General features: G+C 38.4%; 1 protein-coding gene across 1 annotated transcript in view; it reads right to left on the bottom strand.

The window, feature by feature from the left end:
• Positions 1–22,774, bottom strand: part of ZNF385D (zinc finger protein 385D) — a 143,296-nt gene extending 120,522 nt beyond the window's left edge. Inside the window, exon 1 of the mRNA XM_010585905.1 lies at positions 22,604–22,774. Coding sequence (XP_010584207.1) covers positions 22,604–22,774 — 171 coding nt within the window. The remainder of the gene's footprint in view (positions 1–22,603) is intronic.
• Positions 22,775–25,043: the final 2,269 nt, after the last annotated feature.

Below are 25,043 nucleotides of genomic sequence, written 5' to 3' on the forward strand. Positions count from 1 at the left end.
TATGTTACGAAGCTTCTCCTGTAAGTTTGCCACTGAAAAGCAGTCTAAAAAAGTATTTCCACAACATATGCATTAACAGCCAATGCAGTGGCACAAGGGTATGCCTCCGCCCTATCCCCCCAGTCTCTTAGTAAGCAATTTTCACAGGAGACAAGACTCCCCTGTTTCCAGCAGTTCGCTCCACCTCAGACCTGCTACAACACCCACTGTTCTCACTCATTCCCCAGGGACAGTTACAATTACCCCCCTCCATAAATACACCTCTGAGGTGACAAGTGTCTCATTTTGTACTTTTGTCTAGGTGGGTGCCAACGGCCCAACCGAACAAACCGAGTCTCGTTGCTGCTGTTGCTGTTACACTACACCTATGGGAGTTGACCAGCTCTAGAAAGTGCTTTCAGGTGCCCATGACAGAAGCTGATAAGGGGCCTCAAACAGTTCCTCACAGGCAGAGAGGGACACCTTTTGCCAGAAGGTGCACACAAGTACAGAGAAATATTAAGCCTACCCAAGGTCTGCAGATTTGGCTTTTAGATTTTTCTAGGTGCTACTTGGAGAACTCAGTCACCTGTTTGGAAGCAATATCTAAATGTGACCCAGGAGAGAAGAGCCTTCCTTCTACACTTTTTCTCCTACACTTTCCCAGTCAATGTGTCTAAGTATTCGCTCTCCATTCACTCACTTTTTCACTCTATGCAGGAATTTTTAATGGCTTAAATATTGTTTTGCTCTTAGACTCTGGCCTGCAAAACATAAGCTTGTTAACGGAGATGGCAACAGGAACATCAATATTTTCTGGTGACAAGCTCATCATTTTTTTTGTAAGGAGCCTCAATATACTTTCTAGAGATAAGGTGTATATCCTTCATTGTTTTCTTCAATACCTATTCCTCCCTTGAAGCCTTGTTTGATTTCATTATTGAGCCAGAATAATACCAAGCAGGTAATCTTATGCAAATATAATATTCATACAAAACCCCACAGCTTCTCCACAGCCATATATAAAAATACTTGTTCCAAAGCATTTGTGATTGATTTCTGGTGGTGCCTTTTCTTCTTCCTCTTCTTTTTTTTTTTTTTAAGAATTTTTTCATAAACAGGGAATAGTTCATAACCATGTTTAAGTGACAACAGATCAAACTTAAGTTACCAATGCTACTATATCAGTGAAGGGTTACTTAGAACAAAGTGGCAACAACATACTGTCCACTGTGTTTAAAATCTGTTTTAAACAGTCACATTTCCTGTTGACAGTTGCTCTTTTTTGCCATCCCGTGTTTACACTGCTGAATGACAGAAGTCCAGTTCTGCTACCATGGGAGACCAATCATTCCTACAAAAAATTGAAGCAAGAGCTTCTATTCTTCAGCAGCAGGTAGCACTTTAGGCCATAGATTTACAGGAAAAACATGACTGGAGAGGTCCAGGGTAAGTCAGTACAAACACACAAAACAATTTTGAGAGACGCAGAGTTCTCCCTAACCCTTCTGACTCCCCACCTGTAATAACTTGAACTTCATTCTTAGGATTCTTCTCTCTTCCTCCTGTTTGTCAACCAAAATCAGCCAGAATTCAGGGGGCTTTACACATCTTGAACTTGTCTCTAGCACATACAGAGTTTTAATTACATGGAGAGTGGGACGGTGGCACTGTCACATCATTGGCACTGATGAGGAGGAGTCTTGAAGAAGACCTTGAAGATGAGAGACTGAATGATGGCGTATGATGACATATTCATAAAATTAGTAAGAAGGAAAATGGGCATTCTGCTGTGAGATTCATAAGCAGGAAGGCATAATACCAGAGCTTATAAACTACTATGCAAAAATGTGGGAAACCAGTAACTCAGAGGTAGGGTACCTCATATGCACAGCAACAAATGCACAGGTTGACAGAAGACACTTAAGGTTTTACTTTTAATGTTCTTGGAAGAAGTGAAAAATTGCCTTAGGCTCAGAACTGTCTGTTCCTTCATTCTTCTGTCTGCTGTTCTCTGTACAGGTCTTGCAATGTACTCCTTTTCAAAACACTTTCATCACAATAACCTTGTCTAGTTTATTCCTAATTAAAATTTTAGGAGATACACATTACTCCATCCTTTCTCACTTAGGTCACCTGATTAGGAAGGGGAAACGTCATTGATAACATAATTCACATGTTGTTCCGTCATCCAGCAATGCCTGCATTTATTTGCATACAGAGGGATTTGAGGAATTTTTTTAAAATAAAAGTAAAATGGATATAAAATAAATCAAGCTACATAAACCTTAGGTCAGAATTCATTCTATATGAGTTGCAGGACAATATGAGTTAAGGACAGGAACTGATCAAACATTTTGGGTCTGATAGGCTTATGTTCCAACTCATGTTCTCCAAGAACAGTAGATGTATTCAGCCATTTCACATTACAAAGATGATGTGATACTTGCCTCAAGGAGCAGCATGCTACATCAGATGCATAATGGTAGTTCAAATGCAAAATAGAGTTTGCTGAAGGTCCCACTTCAGAACAATACAAAGTTAAAATACCTCTTTTATTACTTTTTTATACTAGTAATGAAAGAATTTTCTTGTAATAAGTGTGTTTTATCAAAAGAATTTAGTTTAAGACTCAGCTAGAATGTCTGCCTAAGTGATGATACCCTAAACTTAAAAATCCAGTAATATTTTGGAGTGGGAAAAGTGAACTAGTTCTTACAGAATTCATTTGCTAACTCTGGGAGAAAAATGGATTGATAAGCAATTTGATTGTTTTCATTTTAAACTATCCTTGCTTGACATAACCATTAACAGCATTTAACAAAGCCTTGGTTTAGAAAAGACAAACGAATTCTATTTGAGGCTGCAGCAATACAAGGAAGCTGTAATGGACACATGTAAAATCCTATAATGTTATAACCAATACAGATTAAAGCAAATATGTGCAGTGAAATATGGTATCGTGCCCTCCTTTAGTCCCCTCCCCACAAGAGTACTTGTATATTATTTGTTAAAAGATTCTGCTAATCTTTTAAAACTAAAAATACATCAAGCAGAATCTAATTAGTTACAGCCAACATTACTATTTGGAATTGACTCGGAAAGACATAGCTCATGTATCTAAACCATTAAGTCATTTCCAGACTACGTAAGAAAATTTGCTATCTCTGAGCAATGGAGATAACCACCTTAAATCATCTTAAAATAATAGGTGTTGCATTTGAGGGTCTGACAATGGCCTATTTTCAGATCTCCACTTTATATCACAGTCTTGTGCATGAAAGGAAAGAGCAGCTACCTCATCCCATTGCAGGGACAAGTCTGCAGTAAGTAGATACTACACAGCTTAGAAGAATTCAGATGATTCTCTTGTTCATCCACTTATCTCCTGTAGGACCTGAAGTAAATACCAGTTTCTTTGCACCTCAGTTAACCCACGAAAGAGAAAATTAGGTACACAGGTTGCTGAAGGATAAAATCATTGAAGACTGAGATGATCAGAAATGAGGATCTACTCTTGCTTGAAACAAGTTGGTTTTGAAGACCTGCATGGAAAATTTTATCCCCATCTTTTTGCAGAACATAGTATTACAAGAACGTGATTGTCCTGGAGTCCTTGGCTATTTCTAGCTGTCATCGTACTTAGGAATAGAAAGAAGAGTAGATTTCTCAACTGCAAATCTATTGAACGAGTGAACACAGTTTGTTGCTTGAATTTATATGGCCATGCCAAACTCACACCATGATAAATTTAAATTTTCTATGTGTATGGATATCTGAAAAAGAAGGGTCTATGCGGTGCCCACTGCAGTGGCTTCTACTCCCTACCCCTGTGCATTAGTCTTTAAGCAATCCAGTGCTGGGTACTAAGAGGAATGCTAGGGTTAGCACATTACAAACACGGCAGCCCTTTACAATGATAGGTAACATTGTCAGATGGGAATAGTCTATCACTGATCAGAACATCACATTCCTGATTTTACTGCTGAAGGAAAATAAGAATGCATAACCCAAAAAATACATACAAGCCAAACCTCCTGAATTTCAATAGTAATGTTATTAAACTGCAGGAAAAAGTTAATCAAAGGATTTTAATTTCATGCAATGTCAAAAGAAGACATCGTTTTGCAGCAGATGTTTTGGCAAGCAGAATGCAGACCAAACTCTACGCTCTAATTGTGAGCTTCTCCCTCACAGTGTGAATTTTCCAAACCGAACATCTCAATCTCTAATTGAACCACTCAGCCAGCATATGTTCTGCTCAAGCAACTGTGTGAAGTTTGAAATATTGTATATAAGCAGTATTAACTTTTTTTGCTTTCAAGGCACCAAACACCTGGAAATTACTATTCCTTAATTTAATGCTGAAATGTAACTTCAATTACTAAGAAGTGGCCTCCTCTTGATGAAAAGAGAATTTGTAAATATCCAGTAGGGAATGATGTCACAGTTTAATAAAAACCCACCAATTTCCATCCATACTTCATTGCTCTCTTGTTCTATCACCGTACAGAGATACTAACAGGTTTTGAATATTCTCTGTTACTAAGCCACACATGCACTCAGTTGTGCACAGAATCTAGCCACTGTTTCTAGATCTCAGTCCTAAGATTCACAACTTTATTTAGAGAGTCATCCTTTGGACAGGAGGTAGTATAGTCTGTCACAGTTCAACCCCTATGTCTGATATCTTTCTTTACCCCTGCTCCCTAACCTCCCACATTCATTTATAAACAGCCAGAGATCCACCAAGACTATGAGCACTTGGAAATCTTATTTTAGCTCTCCAGAGTAAAATAGCAATAATGCAATGATCACAAACTTAGGAAAAGCATGTCTTAACCAGAGATCTGTCTTATAACATCACATAATATCTTTCATATACCTTCTCTGCTTCTAATCTCATCCTTTACTTTTTCTGTTTGACTCCTGTATTCCAGCAAGAGCTGAAGGCGGGGGGTGGGGGGAAGAAGCTATGCACTTGAGGCTAGCTTGTTGATCTGACACTATATATTACTTCTCCCTATCAATCTTGCATTGCTTGAACTGCAACATTCAGCAGCATTTTAGGCTGGACAGAATCCCTCCTGCTTTGTTTCTTCACCACCTACCTCCCTTTCATGGTTTCTTATCTCCTCTAAACACAATAGCCTTAGTCTCTCTGCTTTACTGCAGGCCTTTAGAATTCACAGAATGATTTAGTTTGAGAAAATGCTTCTGGATGTCATCTGCTCCAGCTCCCTAGTTCTGAATGCAGCACTAACTGGCAGCCTTGTCCAGGCCCTCACACAGGGTTTTGCCCAGTGAAGTTTTGAGTATCTCCTAGGATGGAGAGTCCACAGCTTCCCTGGGAAAACCAGTATGGTGTTTGACCACACTCACTGTGAAAAAAATTGTTCCTAATACATGGCTGGAATTTCCCGTGTCAGCTGGCTACCTCAGGTATAGCATTTCAAGACAGCACAGTCAGTATAGGATTTATTGGAGATAAGTACCTCCTGTAGATGGTTAATGCCACCCCAGGTAAGTGTCTCAGATGGGATAAGTTGCTTTCTGCAGCTACCCATCTTTCTGCATTGACTCTAGAAGGGGCTGAATGGTTGGTTCCAATAGCACACTTTGCTTTTAGACATCAATTTAGGTCAGATAGATCTCATCCGCTCTAACTTAAATTTCTGCAAGAAAGGTCATAATATGATTTGGTTATATCCTTCGACACCAGAGGTTTAGGGGCATACTTTGACACATGCTTGAACTGTCAAGCATGGAGAGGTGAGAGAACCAAAAGCCAGACCTTTTTTTTTTGTTTATATTGCAGTGGCCTCAAGTTAAATATCTCAGATCTTACTAATATATTTAAATAAATTAATCTTCAGCACCGATCCTTTAACTGACATTACCATTACTACAAATAAGTTTATCTGATGACTATAAATTCCTAACTTAAAGTAAAAAAAAAATTGGTAATTTGTTTCAACATTTATTTGCCCCACTCTGTACCAAAACTCTGTTTTTTTCCAAGTAAAAGCCAGAAAAGTCTATGGCAGTCTAATTGCTTGTTGTTTCTACCATTAAGTTTATGGAGGTCTACCACCTTCCCTTTTAAATTATTACATGAATATGAATTTGAGGTCTAATACACAATTGGATTAAGCCATTTGTCTTCATAGATGAAATACACTCATTTGCATTCTTTGTTTGAATCAGTTCTTTAAGATTGATTAGAAGGCCAAATCTGAATATATTCAAAATAGTTCCTTTAATTAACTATCTACCTAAGGAAGACCCAGTAGAGAGTGATGGCAATAAAAATCAGATATGAATACTAAGTTAGGAAAAGCTCAGTAGTTAAGAGACATATGGTTCTGAGGAACACACTACAGTATGTTATAGAGGTGAAAGGTATATGAAAGGGGGAGAAACATTCAATGTCACTAGAAAGACCTGTAGATTGCTGCAGTAAATCATCTCAGACAAACTTTTCAACAACCTTAAAAATGTTTATTTTTATGCAGTATTTTCATGTGCTTATCTAGAGATGGACCACTGAGGTAGTCCCAGTACAGGTTAAACAATAACAGTAAGACTTATCTCTAATCATATTTGTTTTTAATTTGGATGGAGCAATAAAAGAAATGCTTTAGGCATTAAAGGCATAATTTTGCCTTAAGCATAACTCTGATAAGATATTCACATGAAAACAGAAATTAGGTGATGGTATCAACCAGTCATCACTGACAAACCCTGATAACCCAAAACTGATAAAACATTTTGTAGAGTTTGGCAGGGGAAGGGATCAGTGGGTTGTAACTCAAAAGTGCATATGATAGAAGCACAAAAACTTTCATAGGGCAGATATCTGTAAACCTTTACCACTTGTAGGACTCTTCAGGCACGTTACATTTTCCAGGCTTTCTGTGAATATTAGTCTTGTTTTCAGAACACCAACCAGAGTATGAAAACAGCCTGGAGGGCATGAATGCACTATCACTCCCTGTTACAGAAATGAAAAGTAAATCAAAGCACTAAAAGGGAGAAATTACTTTCCCAAAGTCAGAAGAAACTTGACTAGGCCCTGGAATTGTCATTAGCTAATGGGGATGAGCAATTTGCAGAACTAGTCAAGACCCATTTTCCTGAAGTTACTGATCTCTGCCAGCCTGCTTACGTTGTCCATGCCAAAGAGTGCAGAAGAATGCTGGACTTGCTCCAAACAAGGGACTCAACTGAAAATTAAACAAATCAAAAGCCAGAGACCTGGTCAGTAGTCAGTTTGGAATTACAATTTAAGAGGTTACTGCATCACAACTGCAGTCTAAGCGTACTGTCTCATGTTGCCATTTAACCATTTGAATGGAAGCTAACCCTACTGATATTTTAGCAGTATTTATTTTATATAATTCTTCATGAAGATTTAAAAGGAAGCTCCAGCTAGCAGTCATTTGAATGAGCAGAAGTGAAAGAAGGACTGGTAGTGATTACATTGCAACAAAACAGATGGATGGTAAAGCCAAATTAAAGTTACTGAGAATTGACATCTCTTGTGTAAAATTAACGATGGATAAATGAGATGGAATAAAATAACGCCTAAGGATGTGTTTCAAAAGACTATAATTTCAACTTGAACCTTTGAGGTTCAAACTCATTAGACTAACTTGAACAGATTTTCTTTTGTTCAATGTGCTTCAGTATCGCTGGCTTGAGGAAGAAATACGCGAAAGAGGCTACTTCAGACTCAGACAACATGAGGAGAAAAAAACTAAAACAATGCACAGCTAGCTTATCATCTAGAGTTTTGGGCTGGCTACAAACAGCATCCAAATTAATTCCCAAGCTTGCAATGAGACCCACAAGCTCCTGTTACCATACAGAACTTCCCTAAGTTCAAAGACTACCTGAAAGGTGCTATCGGTAAGATTGGCGACTTTTATCCAGTAAAATTGCCAATCCCTTTTAGAGTCATCTCTATCAGCTAGAATGTCCTTCTTCAACTCAATTTTGTTAAAGACTTTGGCTTTCTCTCTCATTCTGTACTATGAACAGACAGGAACAACTAACTGAAGTCAATGATTTTTTATACTATTATGTGACAAAAGGCTAGCAAGACAATAATTTCTTAGCATAGTTTGGAAGCCTGGAATAATGCATGCTTATCACCACCTGTAGCCGTCTAAAAAAAAAATAATCTGCTGATTATATAGTCATCTTAAATCCCTGTGTAGGTTGAAGACTTAAACATTGTTAATGATAGCTAAAGACCAAAGCAGATGATTGTTAATCCTCCTCTTCTTTAAGAGAAGGTATACACTAAGTAATACAGTATTGCACTATTAAGTGGCTTTTTGTTTTACTGTTTAATCTTGTGTCTTACTGAAAAGCTTAATAAATGTTTAAGATGTTTAATTACTGAACTTGAAATTGTTCTTCATAACCTTTCTCCTGGTGTGTTTTGGTCCACAGAAATGCTGGTTTAAGAAACATAAATAAAATTTTGCACTGTCTTACTGTGAGTCCAACTAGTATGAAGCAGAGATATTAATCAAATCACAGAAATGAGTCAGTAAGTATGAGAATCCTAACACATTTTATACATTGTCTGTTCTGTATTTTGGAGTTTTGAGTTGGTAAGGTTCTGCCTTTTTCTCATTAAACTAGAAGAAAAGAAAGTTTTAATCTTACCAAAATTAACACTTCTTTCTCTTATTTGTTTACAAAGTTAATAATTTCCTTGTATTAATACAATTTCCACTACCTACAGAATTTTGCTTGTTTGTACTTTCACCTGAGCTGCTCAAGGGACACTAAATTTAGCATCTCACAGAGAGAACTATTTACCCTCCAGGTCAGCATCAATTTATGGGCCAAATCTCTTGCTGTATCACAGCAGCTTCTAAAAAGGAAATTGAAGGACTTTTGAAAAAGTTGCAGTGGTTTGTAAAGAAACAGCTAAAAGAAATAATTCTAAATGAAATACAACTTTTCCAATCAACTGACTGTCGGGAAATAAAAGAAAATAAAAACTAATCTTCAGATCCATAGTTCTAGTGCAATTTGGTGTCATTTGAAACAGACATTTCTTCACATTCTAGAAATTCAGCCTATTTGAAGAGATAGGAGGTTTGGTTTTTTTTATGACGCTACAGAGGAGACATGCATACACCGTATTTGCTGAGGTAGACTTTACATTTATTTATTGGTTTGCTTAATGGAAAAGAGAGGTACTTAAGACCAAAAATACATGCTATTCTCTTTGTGCACAGAAATTTAAGAACAATTCCCGTTCATCAGGGAATCCTTACTGAGAAACAGAGAGTGAACAGCTGTGGAGCTATGACATTTTATAGTATCTGAAGGTTTGTTCTTAAAAAAGGATTTTCTCTGACTTCAGTAGCACAGACTCTTTTTAATTTCGTGCTTGTTTTAGTTCAGTTTGAGACATATTTTCAGTAAGTACTGAGGTAATTTCTTTTCTTTCAAATTTAGTATAAAAAAACGTAATTAGGTTTCAAGCAGATATAGCTCCCATAAAACGAAAATAAATAAGATTGATTTAGAGAGAACAAACTTGCTTCAAAAAGTTTCAGGAGATACTAATTTCCTAGGAAAAGTATGTAACTAAAAAGGAAAGGAACTGTTCCTGCCAGGAACAAAGACATAGGGACTCTTTAAGTGGAAACCAGATACTTTAACTTGCTTTGCAATGTTTCCACCATTACTTTTTTACGTGCATGTGTGTGAAGCATATGCATTTTTCAAATACCTGTTCTGAGATATTTCTCTCTTCTTGAGAGCCTTCTGCTCTTCCTCCCACCTCTCTTCCAAGCCCAACACCATATATCCAGTATTTTCCAATGCTTTCACTGGCATTCTCTCCACTGCCACTCCTCTCCCAGACACCACTCTCTCATGTTACTTCCTAATGCCAACAATAGCTTTTGCTTCTTCCCAGAGCTCATAGTACTGTTTGGGAGGGCACTGATATAATTAACTCTGGCACCACCCCTGTGATTTATCTTCATCATCTGAGTCCTATCAACACCAATAATGTAATGGGTTGGATCCATTAGCAAATCAGTACATTTCAAACACAAAATATGAGTAAGGCGATGAGGATTTCTTCACCCACTTCCAGCCCACACAGGCATAGCACTTTAAAAATTGTCCTTAGACTTCTACTGTTTATAGCAAGTCATAGTTCATATACTCACATTTCTTCCTACTACTTAGGTTGCCCAAGGAAATTTTCCTCTGTATCTCCCTGCCTGGATATATTAGGCACCGTCTGGAGAAGGGAATGAGGAAACTCAAATTACCTCATTAGTAGTTAAAATAAACAAACTCTCCTGCTGATTCCATCCAGTTCAGCATGTTACTTCATGGAGGGCTATCACATGCCAAGACAACACATTTGGATCAAGAACTTCCTAAAACATACCTCACTGGAGGCATTTTCTGGCAAGTGTTGCTATATGTGTTCTCTACTATTCTGCTCTTCTTTAAGTTGTCAGGGAAAGGCTATAGAAACAGATGATACTTTGGCCCAGTCCTCGCTTTTGTTACCTTGTTATAATCCCACTGCACCACCCTCAGGTACCATAGCTGCCCTACCTATTGAAACTAAAGATGCATAGGTATATCAGATCAGCTACTTGGCTTTTCTGACAGTGGAGGGCTGATTAGCCCAAGAATAAAAAACCCCTGATAATTGGCCTATACTATTTTCAGGATCAAAACCCGATATCTTTGTAAGGTGGACATAGTTCCCTGGATTTTTAACAAAGCATGGATGCAATGGACTACAGACAAGGCTAGTGACAATTGTGCCAGAATAAAGGAAGTAAAGGCTGCAGGTTTACACCTTTTCTGGCTTCTTGACAAATGTCGCAGGAATAACTTAAAGTAATACCAGTCCCCTAAAATTTTCTTCAAATATACCCTTCACAGGATTATTTTGTTCAATTGCAGGAACTCTTGCCATGGCCTCCATTTGTTAGGATTGCACTCTCTGCTGTTCAAACATCTTGGCAACTTCACAATAGCAAACTACTGAAAGAAACTTCTGCTGGTCAGCTTTCCAGCAGGCTTTACACCACCTCTAATTGTAAATAAAAATGTCTCTTTCCTATAAATATTTTTATTTTTTATCTACGATTTTTATTCAGTTATAGACTATTCAGCCTTCTGTTGTGAATTGTTAAGACAGCTTTTACATTTCATTCTGAACATGACTGCTTTTGTTATGTAAGGACACTACACAAATTTATTTAAATTTTTTTATTCTTTCTGGTAAAAAATAATATGTAAGTGTATGTAAAATATATGTAAAAATGTAAAAAATAAATAAAATATATTAAAAATATATAAAAAATGTAAAAAATAATATATCATCTAACATTTTTACTCGTGACATCACAAAGCATTTGATTCTGGACAAAATATAATGTTTGACAGAAAACCATTGATTTGTATTTGTTTAAATCATAAGAATTTGATACTCATCTATTTTATATAAACCAATGTATTTTAAAAAGAAACACTGATTTCCAGAGAGATACAAGGTTTTGTACTATTTTTTATGAATTGTTTTGATTACTAATTTAATCTGTATGGATATTTACACAGTATTACTTTAAGCATTCAGTAGAGCCAAAGGAAAGGTGCCAGGGAAAACAGTAGTTGCATGAGAATCTGGAGTTCTATATCCAATTCTACTGTACAAGTCCAACATATAACCTTTGGGGATTTTCTTCCCTTATCAAAAAAAGTTAGGATAAAATAAATTAGACAGGACATGGACATTTCAGAAATATTCCATGAGAGAATGCATTGTACAATGACTCCAGATAAATGAGTTCTTCAGCATGTGCCATTTACCAGCCCAAACTACCATGACTAAGAAGAGTGGGAAAGAGCGAGCCCCAAATCTTTTCATTGTCATAAAGGATAAAAGTGAGTGTGTTTTAGGACAAGCTCTTGAATAACAGCAGCAGTGTTACTGCATGCTACGTATAAGCAATTAACGAGGTAATTGTGCTTAGGAATGTATTTACTGTGTGTAAAATTACCTGTCATGCAAACTCATGCTTTTTTCAGGAGATATCTTTGAAATTCCTAGGAAGAACAAACTGCAGGTTCTACAAAAAAAATCAGTAAATAGCTATTCAGCTACGTTAGCAACACAAACATGCCTAAGGCTAGGAAAGATTCATGCCTTATTTTAAATCTTTCCAAATATCTGTCTCATCAACAGAAATAATACTGATTTTAGAATTTTATCACTCTTTTTCCTCCTCAGACTACAGTAATCAAATCATTGCTTTAAGTAATTCCTTTTCACTTTAATTGCAGCTTTTTAAAAACAGGTTAATAACCATCCATATTTAAACTGTAGATTTTATGAGTTATACTTATTATGCAACCCATTAAAGTTTTATAGTCTTGGTAGAAAAAATAGTCATTGATCTTTTTCATCTGAGTGCTATTAAGACAAAGGGTGTAAACATCAACTGATTAAAACATTATTTAAAATGCTTTACAAAATGCTTTATAAAATTTAGTTTTAAGTAATTCCACTCATCAAGGCTTGACAAATCTGAAGAGTACTTCATTTAATTTCCTTTACACGAATGTTTTGCATGCAAGGCAAAACCCTGAGGGACCCTCAGTCCCCAATAAAGGCTGTGCTATTGCCTTTGCCTTGGATACTAAGACTTTCCAACAGCAAGTTATCTGTCAGCACACTGTGCAGTGCCCTCCAGCAAATGTGTAAGGCAGGAGGAGATAACTCAGAAAGTCTATTCTCTTGCTATTACTAATCATCATTTAAGCAAACAAGCATGTGAGATATTTAGATCCTATTGATTGTTTTAAGAATAAGAAGAAACCACTTAAGTAAATAAAAAAATACACAGAAAACAAAGCTTGCTGTGTGCCCCTTTTAGGTACGTGGAACCCTTTGTCCAGAGATCATTTCCAGCCTACAACACTGCTCATGAAAATGCCTTCAAGTTTATACCCCATAACCTACTGTATGGACATTTATCTAATAGTGTAGTCATAAGCTTATACAAATAGAGTTTCTGCCTCAGACCCTTTCAGTTAGTTATGGACATGAGAACTGGTGGAGACTAGTTAGAAATCCAGTCATTCTCACAAGGCAAAAAGGAGCAGCACAAACATCTGTTCTTCTGCCAAAAGGTGCTGAGTGACTAGAGAGTGATACACTGCCAGAAAAATCCTGAAGAAACTGTGAGCTATCAAACAGATGGTGGAAGTGTACGTGCTATATGCTCAGCCTGCACGAAGAACAACATCGTACCTGCACCCATGAAGTAAATACAATCTGCAGGCAGCAATTGCCAAATGACCACCAACATTGAGACATCTGTAAGTACCTTGAATGAGGCCACAGAGCAGAATGTGAACAGAGATGGTAGCTGGAAAAGGCCAACCACAGGTGATGGTATTACACACATACTGGATATAAGTCTTCCGGATAAATCAAAACAGATTTACCAAAGACAGACATCACACTCCAAGAAGTGGACAGTAACCAGGAAACAGGTATGGTTGGACAATTCTCATCCACATTACAGTTAGAGATGAATTCAAGGATAGGTATTATAATGTTCAGCAAGGTGAAATGACACAAACTTAGGCTATTTTAAGACAATCTTAACATTTGCTTCCCCAGGAGAATGCACATTCTAGAAACCTGAATTTCTACTGAAAGCAATCACAGAAGGTTGGGGCACCCTTGATACAAACTTAATTTAAATAAAAATAAAACTTTGTAATGGATTTTTTTTAATGGTATCTACCCATTCGTACCCATGAGCAAACTCCTCTAAGCCCTCAAGACTGCTGTATTCTATGCAGCAAGAGGTGACAGCTCATCATAAGCATAGGAGACTGCTAATTCCCTAGTTGGAACATAATCCTAAAGCTGTTCAAATAAGTTGTGAGGAATCAGAGAATGGGTTGGTTTGGAAGGGACCTTTAAAGATCATCAAGTCCAATCCCCCTGCCATGGGCAGGGACCCCTTCCACCAGATCAGGTTGCTCAAAGCTCCATCCAACCTGACCTTGAATGCTTTCAATCATGGGGCATCCACAACTTCTCTGGACAACCTATTCCAGGTTCTCACCAACCCCATAATAAAAAATTTCTTTCTTCCAATCTAAACCTACCCTCTTTCATTTTAAAAACATTGCCTCTTCTCCTGTCACTACAGGCCCCAGTAAAAAAAACATATCTCTATCCTTCTTATAAGCCCCCTTTAAGTATTGAATGGCCACAACAAGATCCTCCCAGAGCCTTCTCTTCTCCAGGCTGAACAACCCTAACTCTCTTAGCCTTTCTTCATAAGAGAGGTGTTCCACCCCTCTGATCATTTTCAGGGCCCTCCTCTGGACCTGCTCCAACAGGTCCATGTCTTTCTTTTATTGGGGACCCCAGAACTGGATGCCATACTCCGGGTGGCGTCTCATGAGAGCAGAGGAGGAGAATCACCTCCCTCAACCTGTTGGCCATCCTTCTTTTTATGCAGCCCAGGATATCTTATCTATTAAGTTCAACAAGGCCAAGTGCCGGGTCCTGCGCTTCAGTCACGGCAACCCCATGCAGCGCTACAGGCTTGGGGAAGAGTGGCTGGAAAGCTGCCCAGCAGAGAAAGACCTGGGGGTGCTGGTTGACAGCTGGCTGAATACGAGCCAGCAGTGTGCCCAGGTGGCCAAGAAGGCCAATCGCATCCTAGCCTGTATCAGAAATAGCGTGGCCAGCAGGAGCAGGGAGGTGGTTGTTACCCTGAACTCGGCACTGGTGAGGCCGCACCTCGAGCACTATGTTCAGTTTTGGGCCCCTCACTACAGGAAAGACATTGAGTTGCTGGAGCGTGTCCAGAGAAGGGCAACCAAGGTGGTGAGGGGCCTGGAGCACAAGTCTTATGAGGAGCGGCTGAGGGAACTGGGGCTGTTTAGTCTGGAGAAAAGGAGGCTGAGGGGAGACCTTATCGCTCTCTACAACTACCTGAAAGGGGATTTGTAGTGAGGTGGGTGTTGGTCTCTTCTGCCAGGTGGCTGGAGATAGGATGAGAGGAAATGGCCTCAAGTTGAGGCAAGGGAGGTTTAGGTTGGATATTAGGAAAAATTTTTTTACTGAGAGGGTTGTCAAACATTGGAATGGGCTGCCCAGGGAAGTGGTTGAGTCACCATCCCTGGAGGTATTCAAAAAGCAAGTGGACAGGGTACTTCAGGACATGGTTTAGTGGGCGTGGTTAATGGTTGGACTCGATGATCTTGAAGGTCTTTTCCAACCTAAATGATTCTATGATTCTATATGACTAGTTTTCAGAGCTGCAAGCGCACAGTGTCAGTTCATGTCCAATTTTTCATCCACCAGTACCTGCAAGTCCTTCTCTACTGGGCTGCTCGCAATCCATACATCACCCAGTCTGTACTGATATTGGGGATTGCCCCAATTCAGGTGCAGGACCTTGCGCTTGGCCTTGTTGAACTTCATGAAGTTCACATGGGCCAAATGAAAGCAATTCCAAAAACAGGGCCTGGAGTGCTGCTAAACTGTAAGGTAATGCAAAAAGAAAGATAACAAGGAAACTTTTGTTGATGCCTGGGTTGAAACTTTCAGGAGCTGTAAGTTGCAACCACAGGCCAAAACTTTCTAAAGGAGTTTCCAAGAGGATTAAGGCTAGATTTAGTAGGATGCTCCTTAACAATGCATCACGTCCAAAGAAAATAATAGCAATCGTTCTGTAGACAACTGCTAGGGAGCTGAGACACTACTCCCCAGTCACTCGGCAGTGCAAAGGAAAGTAACAGCCATGCAATCACAGGCAACCATGGGAAGGTTACTTGAGGGTTGCAGAAACACTCATTTATACAAAGTCAGAATATGAGCTGTTCCCTGGCTGTGACATAGAGCATAGACCATAGATAAGAACAAGCAGACAGAGTATTCCTGGAGATCTGGATCCACACTATATTGACTCAAAACTGGAAAAAGATGAGAGCTTAATTTCACTATGTCTCCTGAACTGTGAACATTTCCTCTGCATTAGAGAATCAGAGCTTTACTGTTATTTCAAACAGAGCCCAGGGCGTAGATTAAGGATTTAAATGTACAGCAAATAAATCTGGCCAATTCAAATAATTGAATATTTCATACTGATGTTGATTCATTCCTGTTCTGCAAGCACCAAATAAAAACATCTGAATCGCCAGGATTTTCTTGTGTTTGCTCATTCCCTAATCCCTCTTCTTCCCCCGCAGACTTCTTAAATAAGTGTCCTGGCCAGTGATGAAAATGTTATTATAATAAATAATTCCTGAACCCAAACATTATTTTTGCGATCTTCCCTATTTTGAAAAATATTTAGCTAAACAGCAATAGAGATACAGACCATAAAGAAGAGTATAGCTATCTTACAGCTCAACTGCAGCGCTACGGAAAGGAAAAGAGCAAGCCAGACCCTGTTTCTAGACACCTGTAAATGATCAGCCGTGCAAGGAATATCCTCAGAAGCAATAATCCCCTCTGTTTGTCTGACAAATTAACAATTTGCTGCAGTATAGTTGTCCACCTGATAAAGGTTCTTCTCATGGGAATAACATTAAAAATCAACACAGACTATATTTTTACTGCCAAGTTCTTCTATATTGGTGGTATTCCATTTTGATTCACATGAAACTGGGGCCATTGTGTTGTCCCCTGACTACCCTCTTCTGGAAACAAAGCATTCTGACAGCATGTCATCACTACTGAACTTTAAAGGGTTTTATATGATGAGAAAAAATAGTCGCGTTATGCTCCTCTGCTCAATTAAGTCAGAAAACATAAAACAAAACCATTACATAAAGACATACAAAAACCCCTGGGTTAATTCTGTAAATTTCAGGCTGCTAATGTTTAGGAAAACTAACATGTATTTCAGTTTCCTCCTCCACTCTTCACTATCAAAAGCTACATCTTGTTCATAACATCCAGAAAATTGGCATATCATTTCTGCAGCACATATCTCTCCCCTAGATAAAAAACTATCCAGGACAAGAGCCTAAGGAAAAGTTTTTTGAAATGTCTTCTGGCAGCTTTTTGACAGGTTTTCTTCACATTTCCTGGCATAACCCTTCCCAGAAACACTTGTCAGCGCGCAGGTTTTCTACATTGTCCGTTTCTATCAGTTGACTGGACACAATAGGAGGAGACTTCATTTCCGAAACAACCACGAAGCTACACTCTGTATGAGCTAACTCAGTGGTTATCAGCAGGCCAGGCAGAGCCCAACAGCAAGACCGGAGTGGGGAGAAAAGCAGCTCCCAGTGAAACAAGCCAGCCATAATTGCCCACTACCAATACCTATGAACACCAGCTTCACCTCTATAAAATAGAGAGCGCAGCCTTTGTGCTGCCCTGGAAGCTGCCAGGATGTGGCATAGGCTGGTTTTCAGGAAGCAAGGAGCGCTACATTGGCACCCAGTTAACCCAAGCTGCTGCTGGAGCCCATTGCTATGGGCAATGGCCACTGCTACCTCCTCCTCCTTTCCCATATGGCAAATCTCTACCAGGGGAAGGTGAAACATGAAGCCCTTAATATTGCACCTGGGGCTATTGGCATAGAACAAGCAAACAGGAAAAATCTGGGGACTGAACAAAGATTACTACAGATGGATCATGAGAAAGAGCTGTTTGTAGAGTAATAGTTCATTTTCTATCCACGTTTAGTACAGTTCTGACATTGCCACTGCTCTTCCAAGTCATACGTTTCTAGTCAAAACTGTAATCATGTTTCCTTCCAAAGAATGCTTCTTTGGGAAACTTTCCACTTGCAACAAGGGGAGATCAGGCTTTAATTTGGAGTTAGGATGGAGCTTTTCAAGCAACATCCCTGTTTCTGTTTACAAGCATTTACTCAGATCCTCTACATTGCGGACCTCTTCCACTACAGATTATGCTCATACTACAGTCTGGAAAGCATGATATAATTTTGGGGGAAAATTTTTCAGAGAGACGGTTACATATCCTTCGAAGAATAAACAAACAAGGAGTGCAATGCATTGTCTGATTTTCCACCTAGTAATGGCAAATGTCCTGGATTTTAAATTTTAAATTCTGTCTCTCAGGAGGCTGAAATATATAATTCTGAGAGCTTCAGATATAAGCAAAACCTGGTTTCTGATGTATCTGTGCTTTGAGGATGATGGGCTTTGAAGACTATAAAAAAGATCTGAGGTTTTTTTCTGTGTGAGGGTTACTTAGGGCTGATGCTGATGTCTAGCAAAATGTAGCATTTCTTCTTAGTCCAGGAATTCATATCAATATTTTCCTACAAGTTAATTAACTTCTAGACTTTGATGCTTTGTGAAATTTCTTTGCAACCAGCCATTGGCTCATGAACAGAAACACCCTGTACGCACATTCACATGCCCTCACAGACCAGCACATATCCAATACAACTGCTAAAGCTTTGTGTCTAAGAACTAGTTCTCAGAAGCACACGGACTTAAAGCTTCTCACTCTGCAGATGAAAATGTAGAACTATACCAAATGTTTGCTAAATGATCTCAAACATTTTTCAGAATAGACAATTATTTTTTTCCTATTCCTCTGACAATCTTCAAATCAATTTTAAAAAGCTATGTAAGCATTCTTTATAGTTGTAGTTTCTTTCTTTCATAAAATCTAGCCATTTAAATGCCATACACTTGATTCATCTTTTTATATCAGATAAACTTACAATGAACTTGTGATTCTTCAGGGTGTGCACTAGTGAGGTGTTTTCATTTTAAACAGCTATGTTCTTAAAATGTCTTTTTACATATAACTTGAGGGTACCCATTTGCTTCACAATTAAGAGCATAGCACCTACAAATGTTCAGCTAACCATATTGTTAATTGGTATGTTTGCTTTACGCTTTCTTGTATAAACAGAAAATGTTCCTCCTGAAACCAAATGGTTCAAAGTTTCACATGTTATCTTCCTTGCATTTCTCAGGTTGCTCACTTTTTACTTTTCCCTCTCCTCAGTGTCCAGAGATATTACTGATAAATGTTTGCACAACTCATGTTATCTCTTCTATTCTCTGCTCCAATGAAAGCTTTTGGCTTTGTAGAAATCAGTGCTGAATGTTTTCTTCAGAGGCAGTCAGCAAAAACTGAGCTAGCTTTAGAGAAAAATCATCAGTAACAAAGAAAGTAATCTTATGTTTGTAATAAACTGAAATAGAGTGAAAAATATTATAAAATACAACACCTTACTATTATTATTTGTGATACGTAAGATCAGTATTTGGTTTTGTTAGTTCTTGTGTACATGCCTGAGATTCTCCATTGCTAAGTTACTTTTGCTTTCACCTCTCCTAATACTTCTGTCCAGTTCATCTGAATCCTCAAATTACCTTAAGATTGCCTTTAGATAAAATTAGAAGCATAACTGATAAGTGGGAGCATTCCTCTGTAAACATACAATACAGTGTCAGCGCTTCTGTCATCTGATTTCTGAGTGGAATTTAACGTATCAGCTGTGAATAGTTTATGACCTGTCCCATAATGTGGGATTCATCTAACTAAATGTAGATGCAGCTGAGCCAGTCCGTCTTTACAGTCAGCAGAGATGAATGAGAACTTTCAGGGTTCACTTCACCTCATACTAAAGTAGACATATAGGGTGCTTGCATTGCAACCTACATTTGTGTATTTTTCTCCACTTAAAAAAATTGGAGAAACTGCTAATTTTTCTCCATTATGTTTTGCAAAGAAGCTTAGGCTGATTAGCTCAGATGCCTATGCCTATCACAACCAAGCTCTCAAGTGGAGTTAGGATTGCCACAACCAGAGACCACTTCTTTTCTCTGAAACACAACTAAATTTTTACTCAAGTTTCTCCTTGATCATGCTCTTCTCAAGTGAAGGCTGCTGAAAAGTGGCCAGTAAATGGCCAAAACTCTGGACTTCCTTCTAGCCTCTTGGGAAGTAGCTCGGACATGCTGCCGAACCCATTAGTTCCTATGGAATTGTGTGAGGGTCAAGAGGTCTTCAGAAATCCATTTCCTAAGACATAATCTATGACCCTGACATCTCAATCAAGGGTAAAACTAATTTATTGACAACACAAGAGAGAATGTCCAGTTCTGGTGTCCTTTTACTGACCACCCACTTGACCTTGGTTTAGCCACAGAACACAAATGCTTCTCCACTGACACTGTGAAGGATTGTCAATGAAGCCAATGAATATAAAGCATTATCAATAGCTACAATTGTTCATGAGCATGCATATTTACGAAGATCATTTTTTGGTTAAACACTTGTTTTCTGTCTCACAGTCACATACTTAAAGCCTTTGTCAGACGTCCTGTTTAAAGTCTAATGTGACATGGGGGTTACCTTCTCCTTAGGCTGATAATGCTCAGCAGCAGCTGATGTGTCCGCAAAAGATTCATCAGCTTGGAAAGAATTTCTGGAAATATGCAGAACTTCTCAGCTAGCCTACATGTTTGGAGGATGCCGTTAACCAGCTCTGGCATATGAGCTAAACATAGCAGCGTTCAATAATGTACTGTTCAGAATGAAATTGTGAACACTGAGGATGCTGCTGCATGTCAGCACACATGATGAAAAGGCAAAGGTCACGTTGCAAGGCAAAAATGATGAGCAGCAAGGCAGGTGACAGCAGCTCTGATGACAGCATCCTCACACTCAGGACTGACATATTTGGCAAAGGTGGACTTGGCAGATGGCCACACATCACAGGAAGCAGTACTTTGCACGGGAATGAACTTCAGAGTGCTGTTAAAAAGGGCTGCTAGTCTCACTCTTGAAACCTAGGCTCAGTTTACTGAAAAATTGAAGAGATGAGGAGTCTGTAAAGTCCAACTACAGTGCTTATACCAAATGATATACTAATAAGATGATGTTCAGGAATAACAGGGTTTTGATAGGAGTCTATTTTTACTTCCTTACTTCCAAAGGAATGTGAGCACATCTTCCCCTGCCCCCCAATAATTATAGTACAAAATCAGTCTTTGTAAGAAAGAAAGAAACTGCAAATTTATGGAACAACACAAGATTAACAATTATTTATTAAAATCCATCATTAAAATTGTATTTGAATTATGCAGAGTTAAACAATTAGCAAAACAATCTGAAGACTCTGAACTATGGAAAATCCTGAAAAAAAACAGAAATTCTAAGAGACAATTTCTAAAAATTCAGCTGGCCTATTGTATTAAATACAAACCGTGATCACAAGCAAAACTAGTAAAAAACCCCACAACTAAAGCATACTAAACAAGTCTAATAGTTTATCCGTTTCATGATGAGTTATCAGTAACTTAGTTAAAACCAGCACTTTTTAAAAACTTTGCTGCATACCTATATACATTTTAAAATTTGAAAAACTTTCTTTGTAATAATAATTCCTTGACATATTGTTTCTGAGCATTTTAAGACTTGCAGCTTATAGGTTCTCTGATCTCTATTAATGCTGTGAATTGCTCGAATTTAAGACTGCATAAATAAATATTTTTGACAATTAGTTCATTTTAATTACTTTAAAGCAAAATGAACATCCATAAAAGGTAAATAAATGAACATTTAATTACGGAAATTTGCTATTGATTACTATAAATTGCTTCTAGAATGGGCATGTTCTTTTACTACTTTTAATTACTGTAATTAAGATTTTTGCATGTTAATTAGAATTGTTTTGGCATGGCAAATTCCAGCCCTCCCGGTGTCTCTCAAAGTAGGTAAGCACACACATTCTTAGGGTTTTTTTTTCTATATCTAGTATATGTAAATAAGGAAAAGAACTTCCCAGAGTATGTTCAAATCAAAAAGGGGCATAATTCTATAAAGTCAAAACCAACATAAAACCAATTTAGACTTTTTTTTCCTTTTAGAGCATTAAATATCTCAACCAGAAACAGCAAAATTGAAACATTCATGACATATGTCAGTGAAATAATGAAAATACTTAAGGAGGAATAAGTTTTCTATAATTGTGGACAGTATGACTAAGTAAAAAATTATTAAAGAGAAATCTAACCTTGTTTTAACCTAAGGCATGAGAAGTAACATAACGTAACCTGAAAAAAATACACTGCATTGTTTGCCAGTGAATAGCTCATATACCAGCTAATGCTGTTCTCATTCTTACTTTAATTGCCTTGACAGTTTTATCTTTTGTAGTCCCTCCAATTTGTAAATTTTAAGTATTTCTCAAGAAGCTTGCTGGAGATGGGATGTAGAACGCCATCAGTCTAAGAGTTTCACTCTCTGAGAGCTGCAGCGAGCTGGAAGTTAGTGAAACTCCGCACGTCTTAAATTAGAGTGGGAAACTCACAAGCCCTGGGACTGAATATGGCCTGCAACTTTATTGCATGTCACTTGGGATCATATCATTTTTTCCTTCTACATTACTTCTGACTAACACTCAGCTAGGCTTTAATTTATGGCCTACCAGTGTGTCTGAAAGAGCTATTTGGCCCTCAGAATGGGAGAAGATATTCCAGGTTTAATTGAGTACATAAAATTCTACTTTGTGCCCTCTTGAGTCTTCCATGGAAACTGTGGCTCACTGCGGTGGACAGTAACTGTTAGGAGTGCACTTACTGCATTGAAGTTGGGGAAGAGATTGACTGCTGCGGCAGTGTCCAGAGGAAACGGAAGAAATGGTTTAATATCCAGCGACGGCTGCAAAGGTGGAGCAGGAGGACGCACTAGCGCTGGAAGAGCAGGGCTCTGGCATGTACCACCTAGGTGTAGAAAAAAGACAGAAGGCATTCAGCAAGTACTACACAAAAAAGCAACAATAAAAAGCAAATACTGGATTAAACAAATGTATTTTTGTTTGTCCACAAATGACTGCATTAGTGAAAAAAAGCACAGCTGACTCAGGGACTGTTGGTTATAATTCTCTGCCAGTAATTGCTTCAGATATCAATGTATCATTTAAAATTAGCTAATAAACCATTTCTCTCCCTGGATTATCTGGAACAGTAGTTTAGCATATGTCTGACTTCCCTTTAGACCTTCAACTAGTCTCATTCTGCTATAATTTCAGTGTTTCACCCCAACTCTATTGCTCAACCCTCCAAAGGCAAACTGCTCCAGAAGAAAAAAGAACAGCAAAAGTTATGTCATTTGCAGACTTTTGATTTTGTAATTAAATGCTCAATTGTAGAGCTTAGGGCTTCAGAATCAACCTAAACCTTGCAAACACAACGTACCTTGCTGCCTCAACAGTTGATCAATACAAATCTAAATTAAGAAGTTTCAGCAAGCACCGAAATTCTGTTCATAGGAAGGTACCGACAAACTTTCTGCTCCTGCAAGGGGTGGAGCTGATTCAGACTCTGTGCAGCAGAAAGCTCCTCCCGGCTAACACTACCAACCACCAGCTCTGTGGAAACATAATGCAAATGAAGAAATCTCCTTGCATACCAATAAGTCACTACCTGTTTGCAGCAGACCCTATTTTACTTATTTGTTTGCCCCTTGCCACAGCCAGCTAAAAGCTGGAAGGATCCAAGCCCGATCACTGCTTCCCATGTCTCCCATGTTTTGGTTGCACTCCAAAATGTCAATTCCCTCTTAATTAAAGACTATTTGGATCCTAGGAAACTGTTAAAATATGCCAGTGTTCTTCTAATCTGAGAGGCAGGCAACAGACTGTCAAAACTTGCTGGTAAGAGTCCAAGAAATATTAAATAAACCCATAAGAGGAGTTTTACCCCACTCATTGAACAGAGACACAGGCAGACAGACCAACAGGGGGAGAGATCTCAAATCAGTTTCTTTTTTTCCTCTCATACATACAGGCACTTCATTAGACAAGCTGCATACATTCTTTAAGAGCCCAAATATAAAGTAGTCAGAATGATATACAGAATCTCTCCATATTTGGCCAGCAAATCTGCTAACAAAGTTTGCAATTTCATGTGTCTAATTGAGGGCTAACAGCATAGGATTTAATTAACCAGTTGTAGGTGATCATCTACAGTTCTGCTTCTAGGTATAAAATCAGCTGGAGCCAAATTTTCAAAGACAGTATTTTTTTGCCAACTTTCAGCTTCTCTGTGAAGCATTTCACTAAGAATCATTGAAAGGAAAACATTACCCACTAGTAAACCAAAGGTATTGGATTAGGGTTCATTCCAATCACATGCTAGTTTTTGCCCTAGATTAACTGCCATTTTTGGAGTATTTTCTACATTTACCTCAATGCAAGTGTGTACCAAATCACTCTTTGAATGCAGCAGCTAAGGATATGAGCAACAGAAAAGCAGAAGGCAAGCAGCCTTTGCTTTCCATAGGTCCTCAGCATAGAATCATCAAGTATTTCATGATTGCCATTGGCTTGGCAATTGCTACATTCTCATGGCATTATTACAAAAAACAGTGTAAAAATAAATTTAACAGGTCAGAATGACAATAAGGTAGTGTTGAACAGGCCAATCTTACCCTCTCTGAATAGGAAAGGCCCATAAAGATATTTTTTTAGATGCTGGAAATACTTAATTTTTCTCACTTAAAGCTTTCACAGACCATGAGGGAAGAAGTCACTCCTACTAATAAAAACCATACTAAGAAGTCTCCACGTTGCACATGAGATTGCACAGAATCACACAGAAAGGCCAAGGTGAGCATTTGCCTGGCAATAGCAAAGAATTTGAAGCTGATTAAACATCCTACAACTCACAGATGCAAATGTAAACTGGACTGAGAAATATCACCTATGCTTGGGGACCCAGCTCGTTGAGTGTATTATCTCAGTGCTATGGAGGAGAGCCTCGCAGGTTCAGATTACCTAGAGCAACAGCATTGCTATCCCATACTCTTCTAGGATACCATGCAATGAAGGATGAAATATTTCTATTGTGATCCTTCCCTGTGACATGACTAGGCAGTCACCCACCTGCCGCTTCCAGACAGTGCTGCATAAAGACATCTGGGGACAAGAACATGCTTTAAAAGGAAAAATTCAGCCAGCTCTGCAGGACCTTGGCTGGGACTCAGAGCTTCTGGAACAGAGTTTAAAATCTACCACAGT

Source organism: Haliaeetus leucocephalus, unplaced genomic scaffold, assembly GCF_000737465.1.
Source record: "Haliaeetus leucocephalus isolate CR32 unplaced genomic scaffold, Haliaeetus_leucocephalus-4.0 Scaffold135, whole genome shotgun sequence".
In the NCBI taxonomy this organism is placed as follows: domain Eukaryota; kingdom Metazoa; phylum Chordata; class Aves; order Accipitriformes; family Accipitridae; genus Haliaeetus; species Haliaeetus leucocephalus.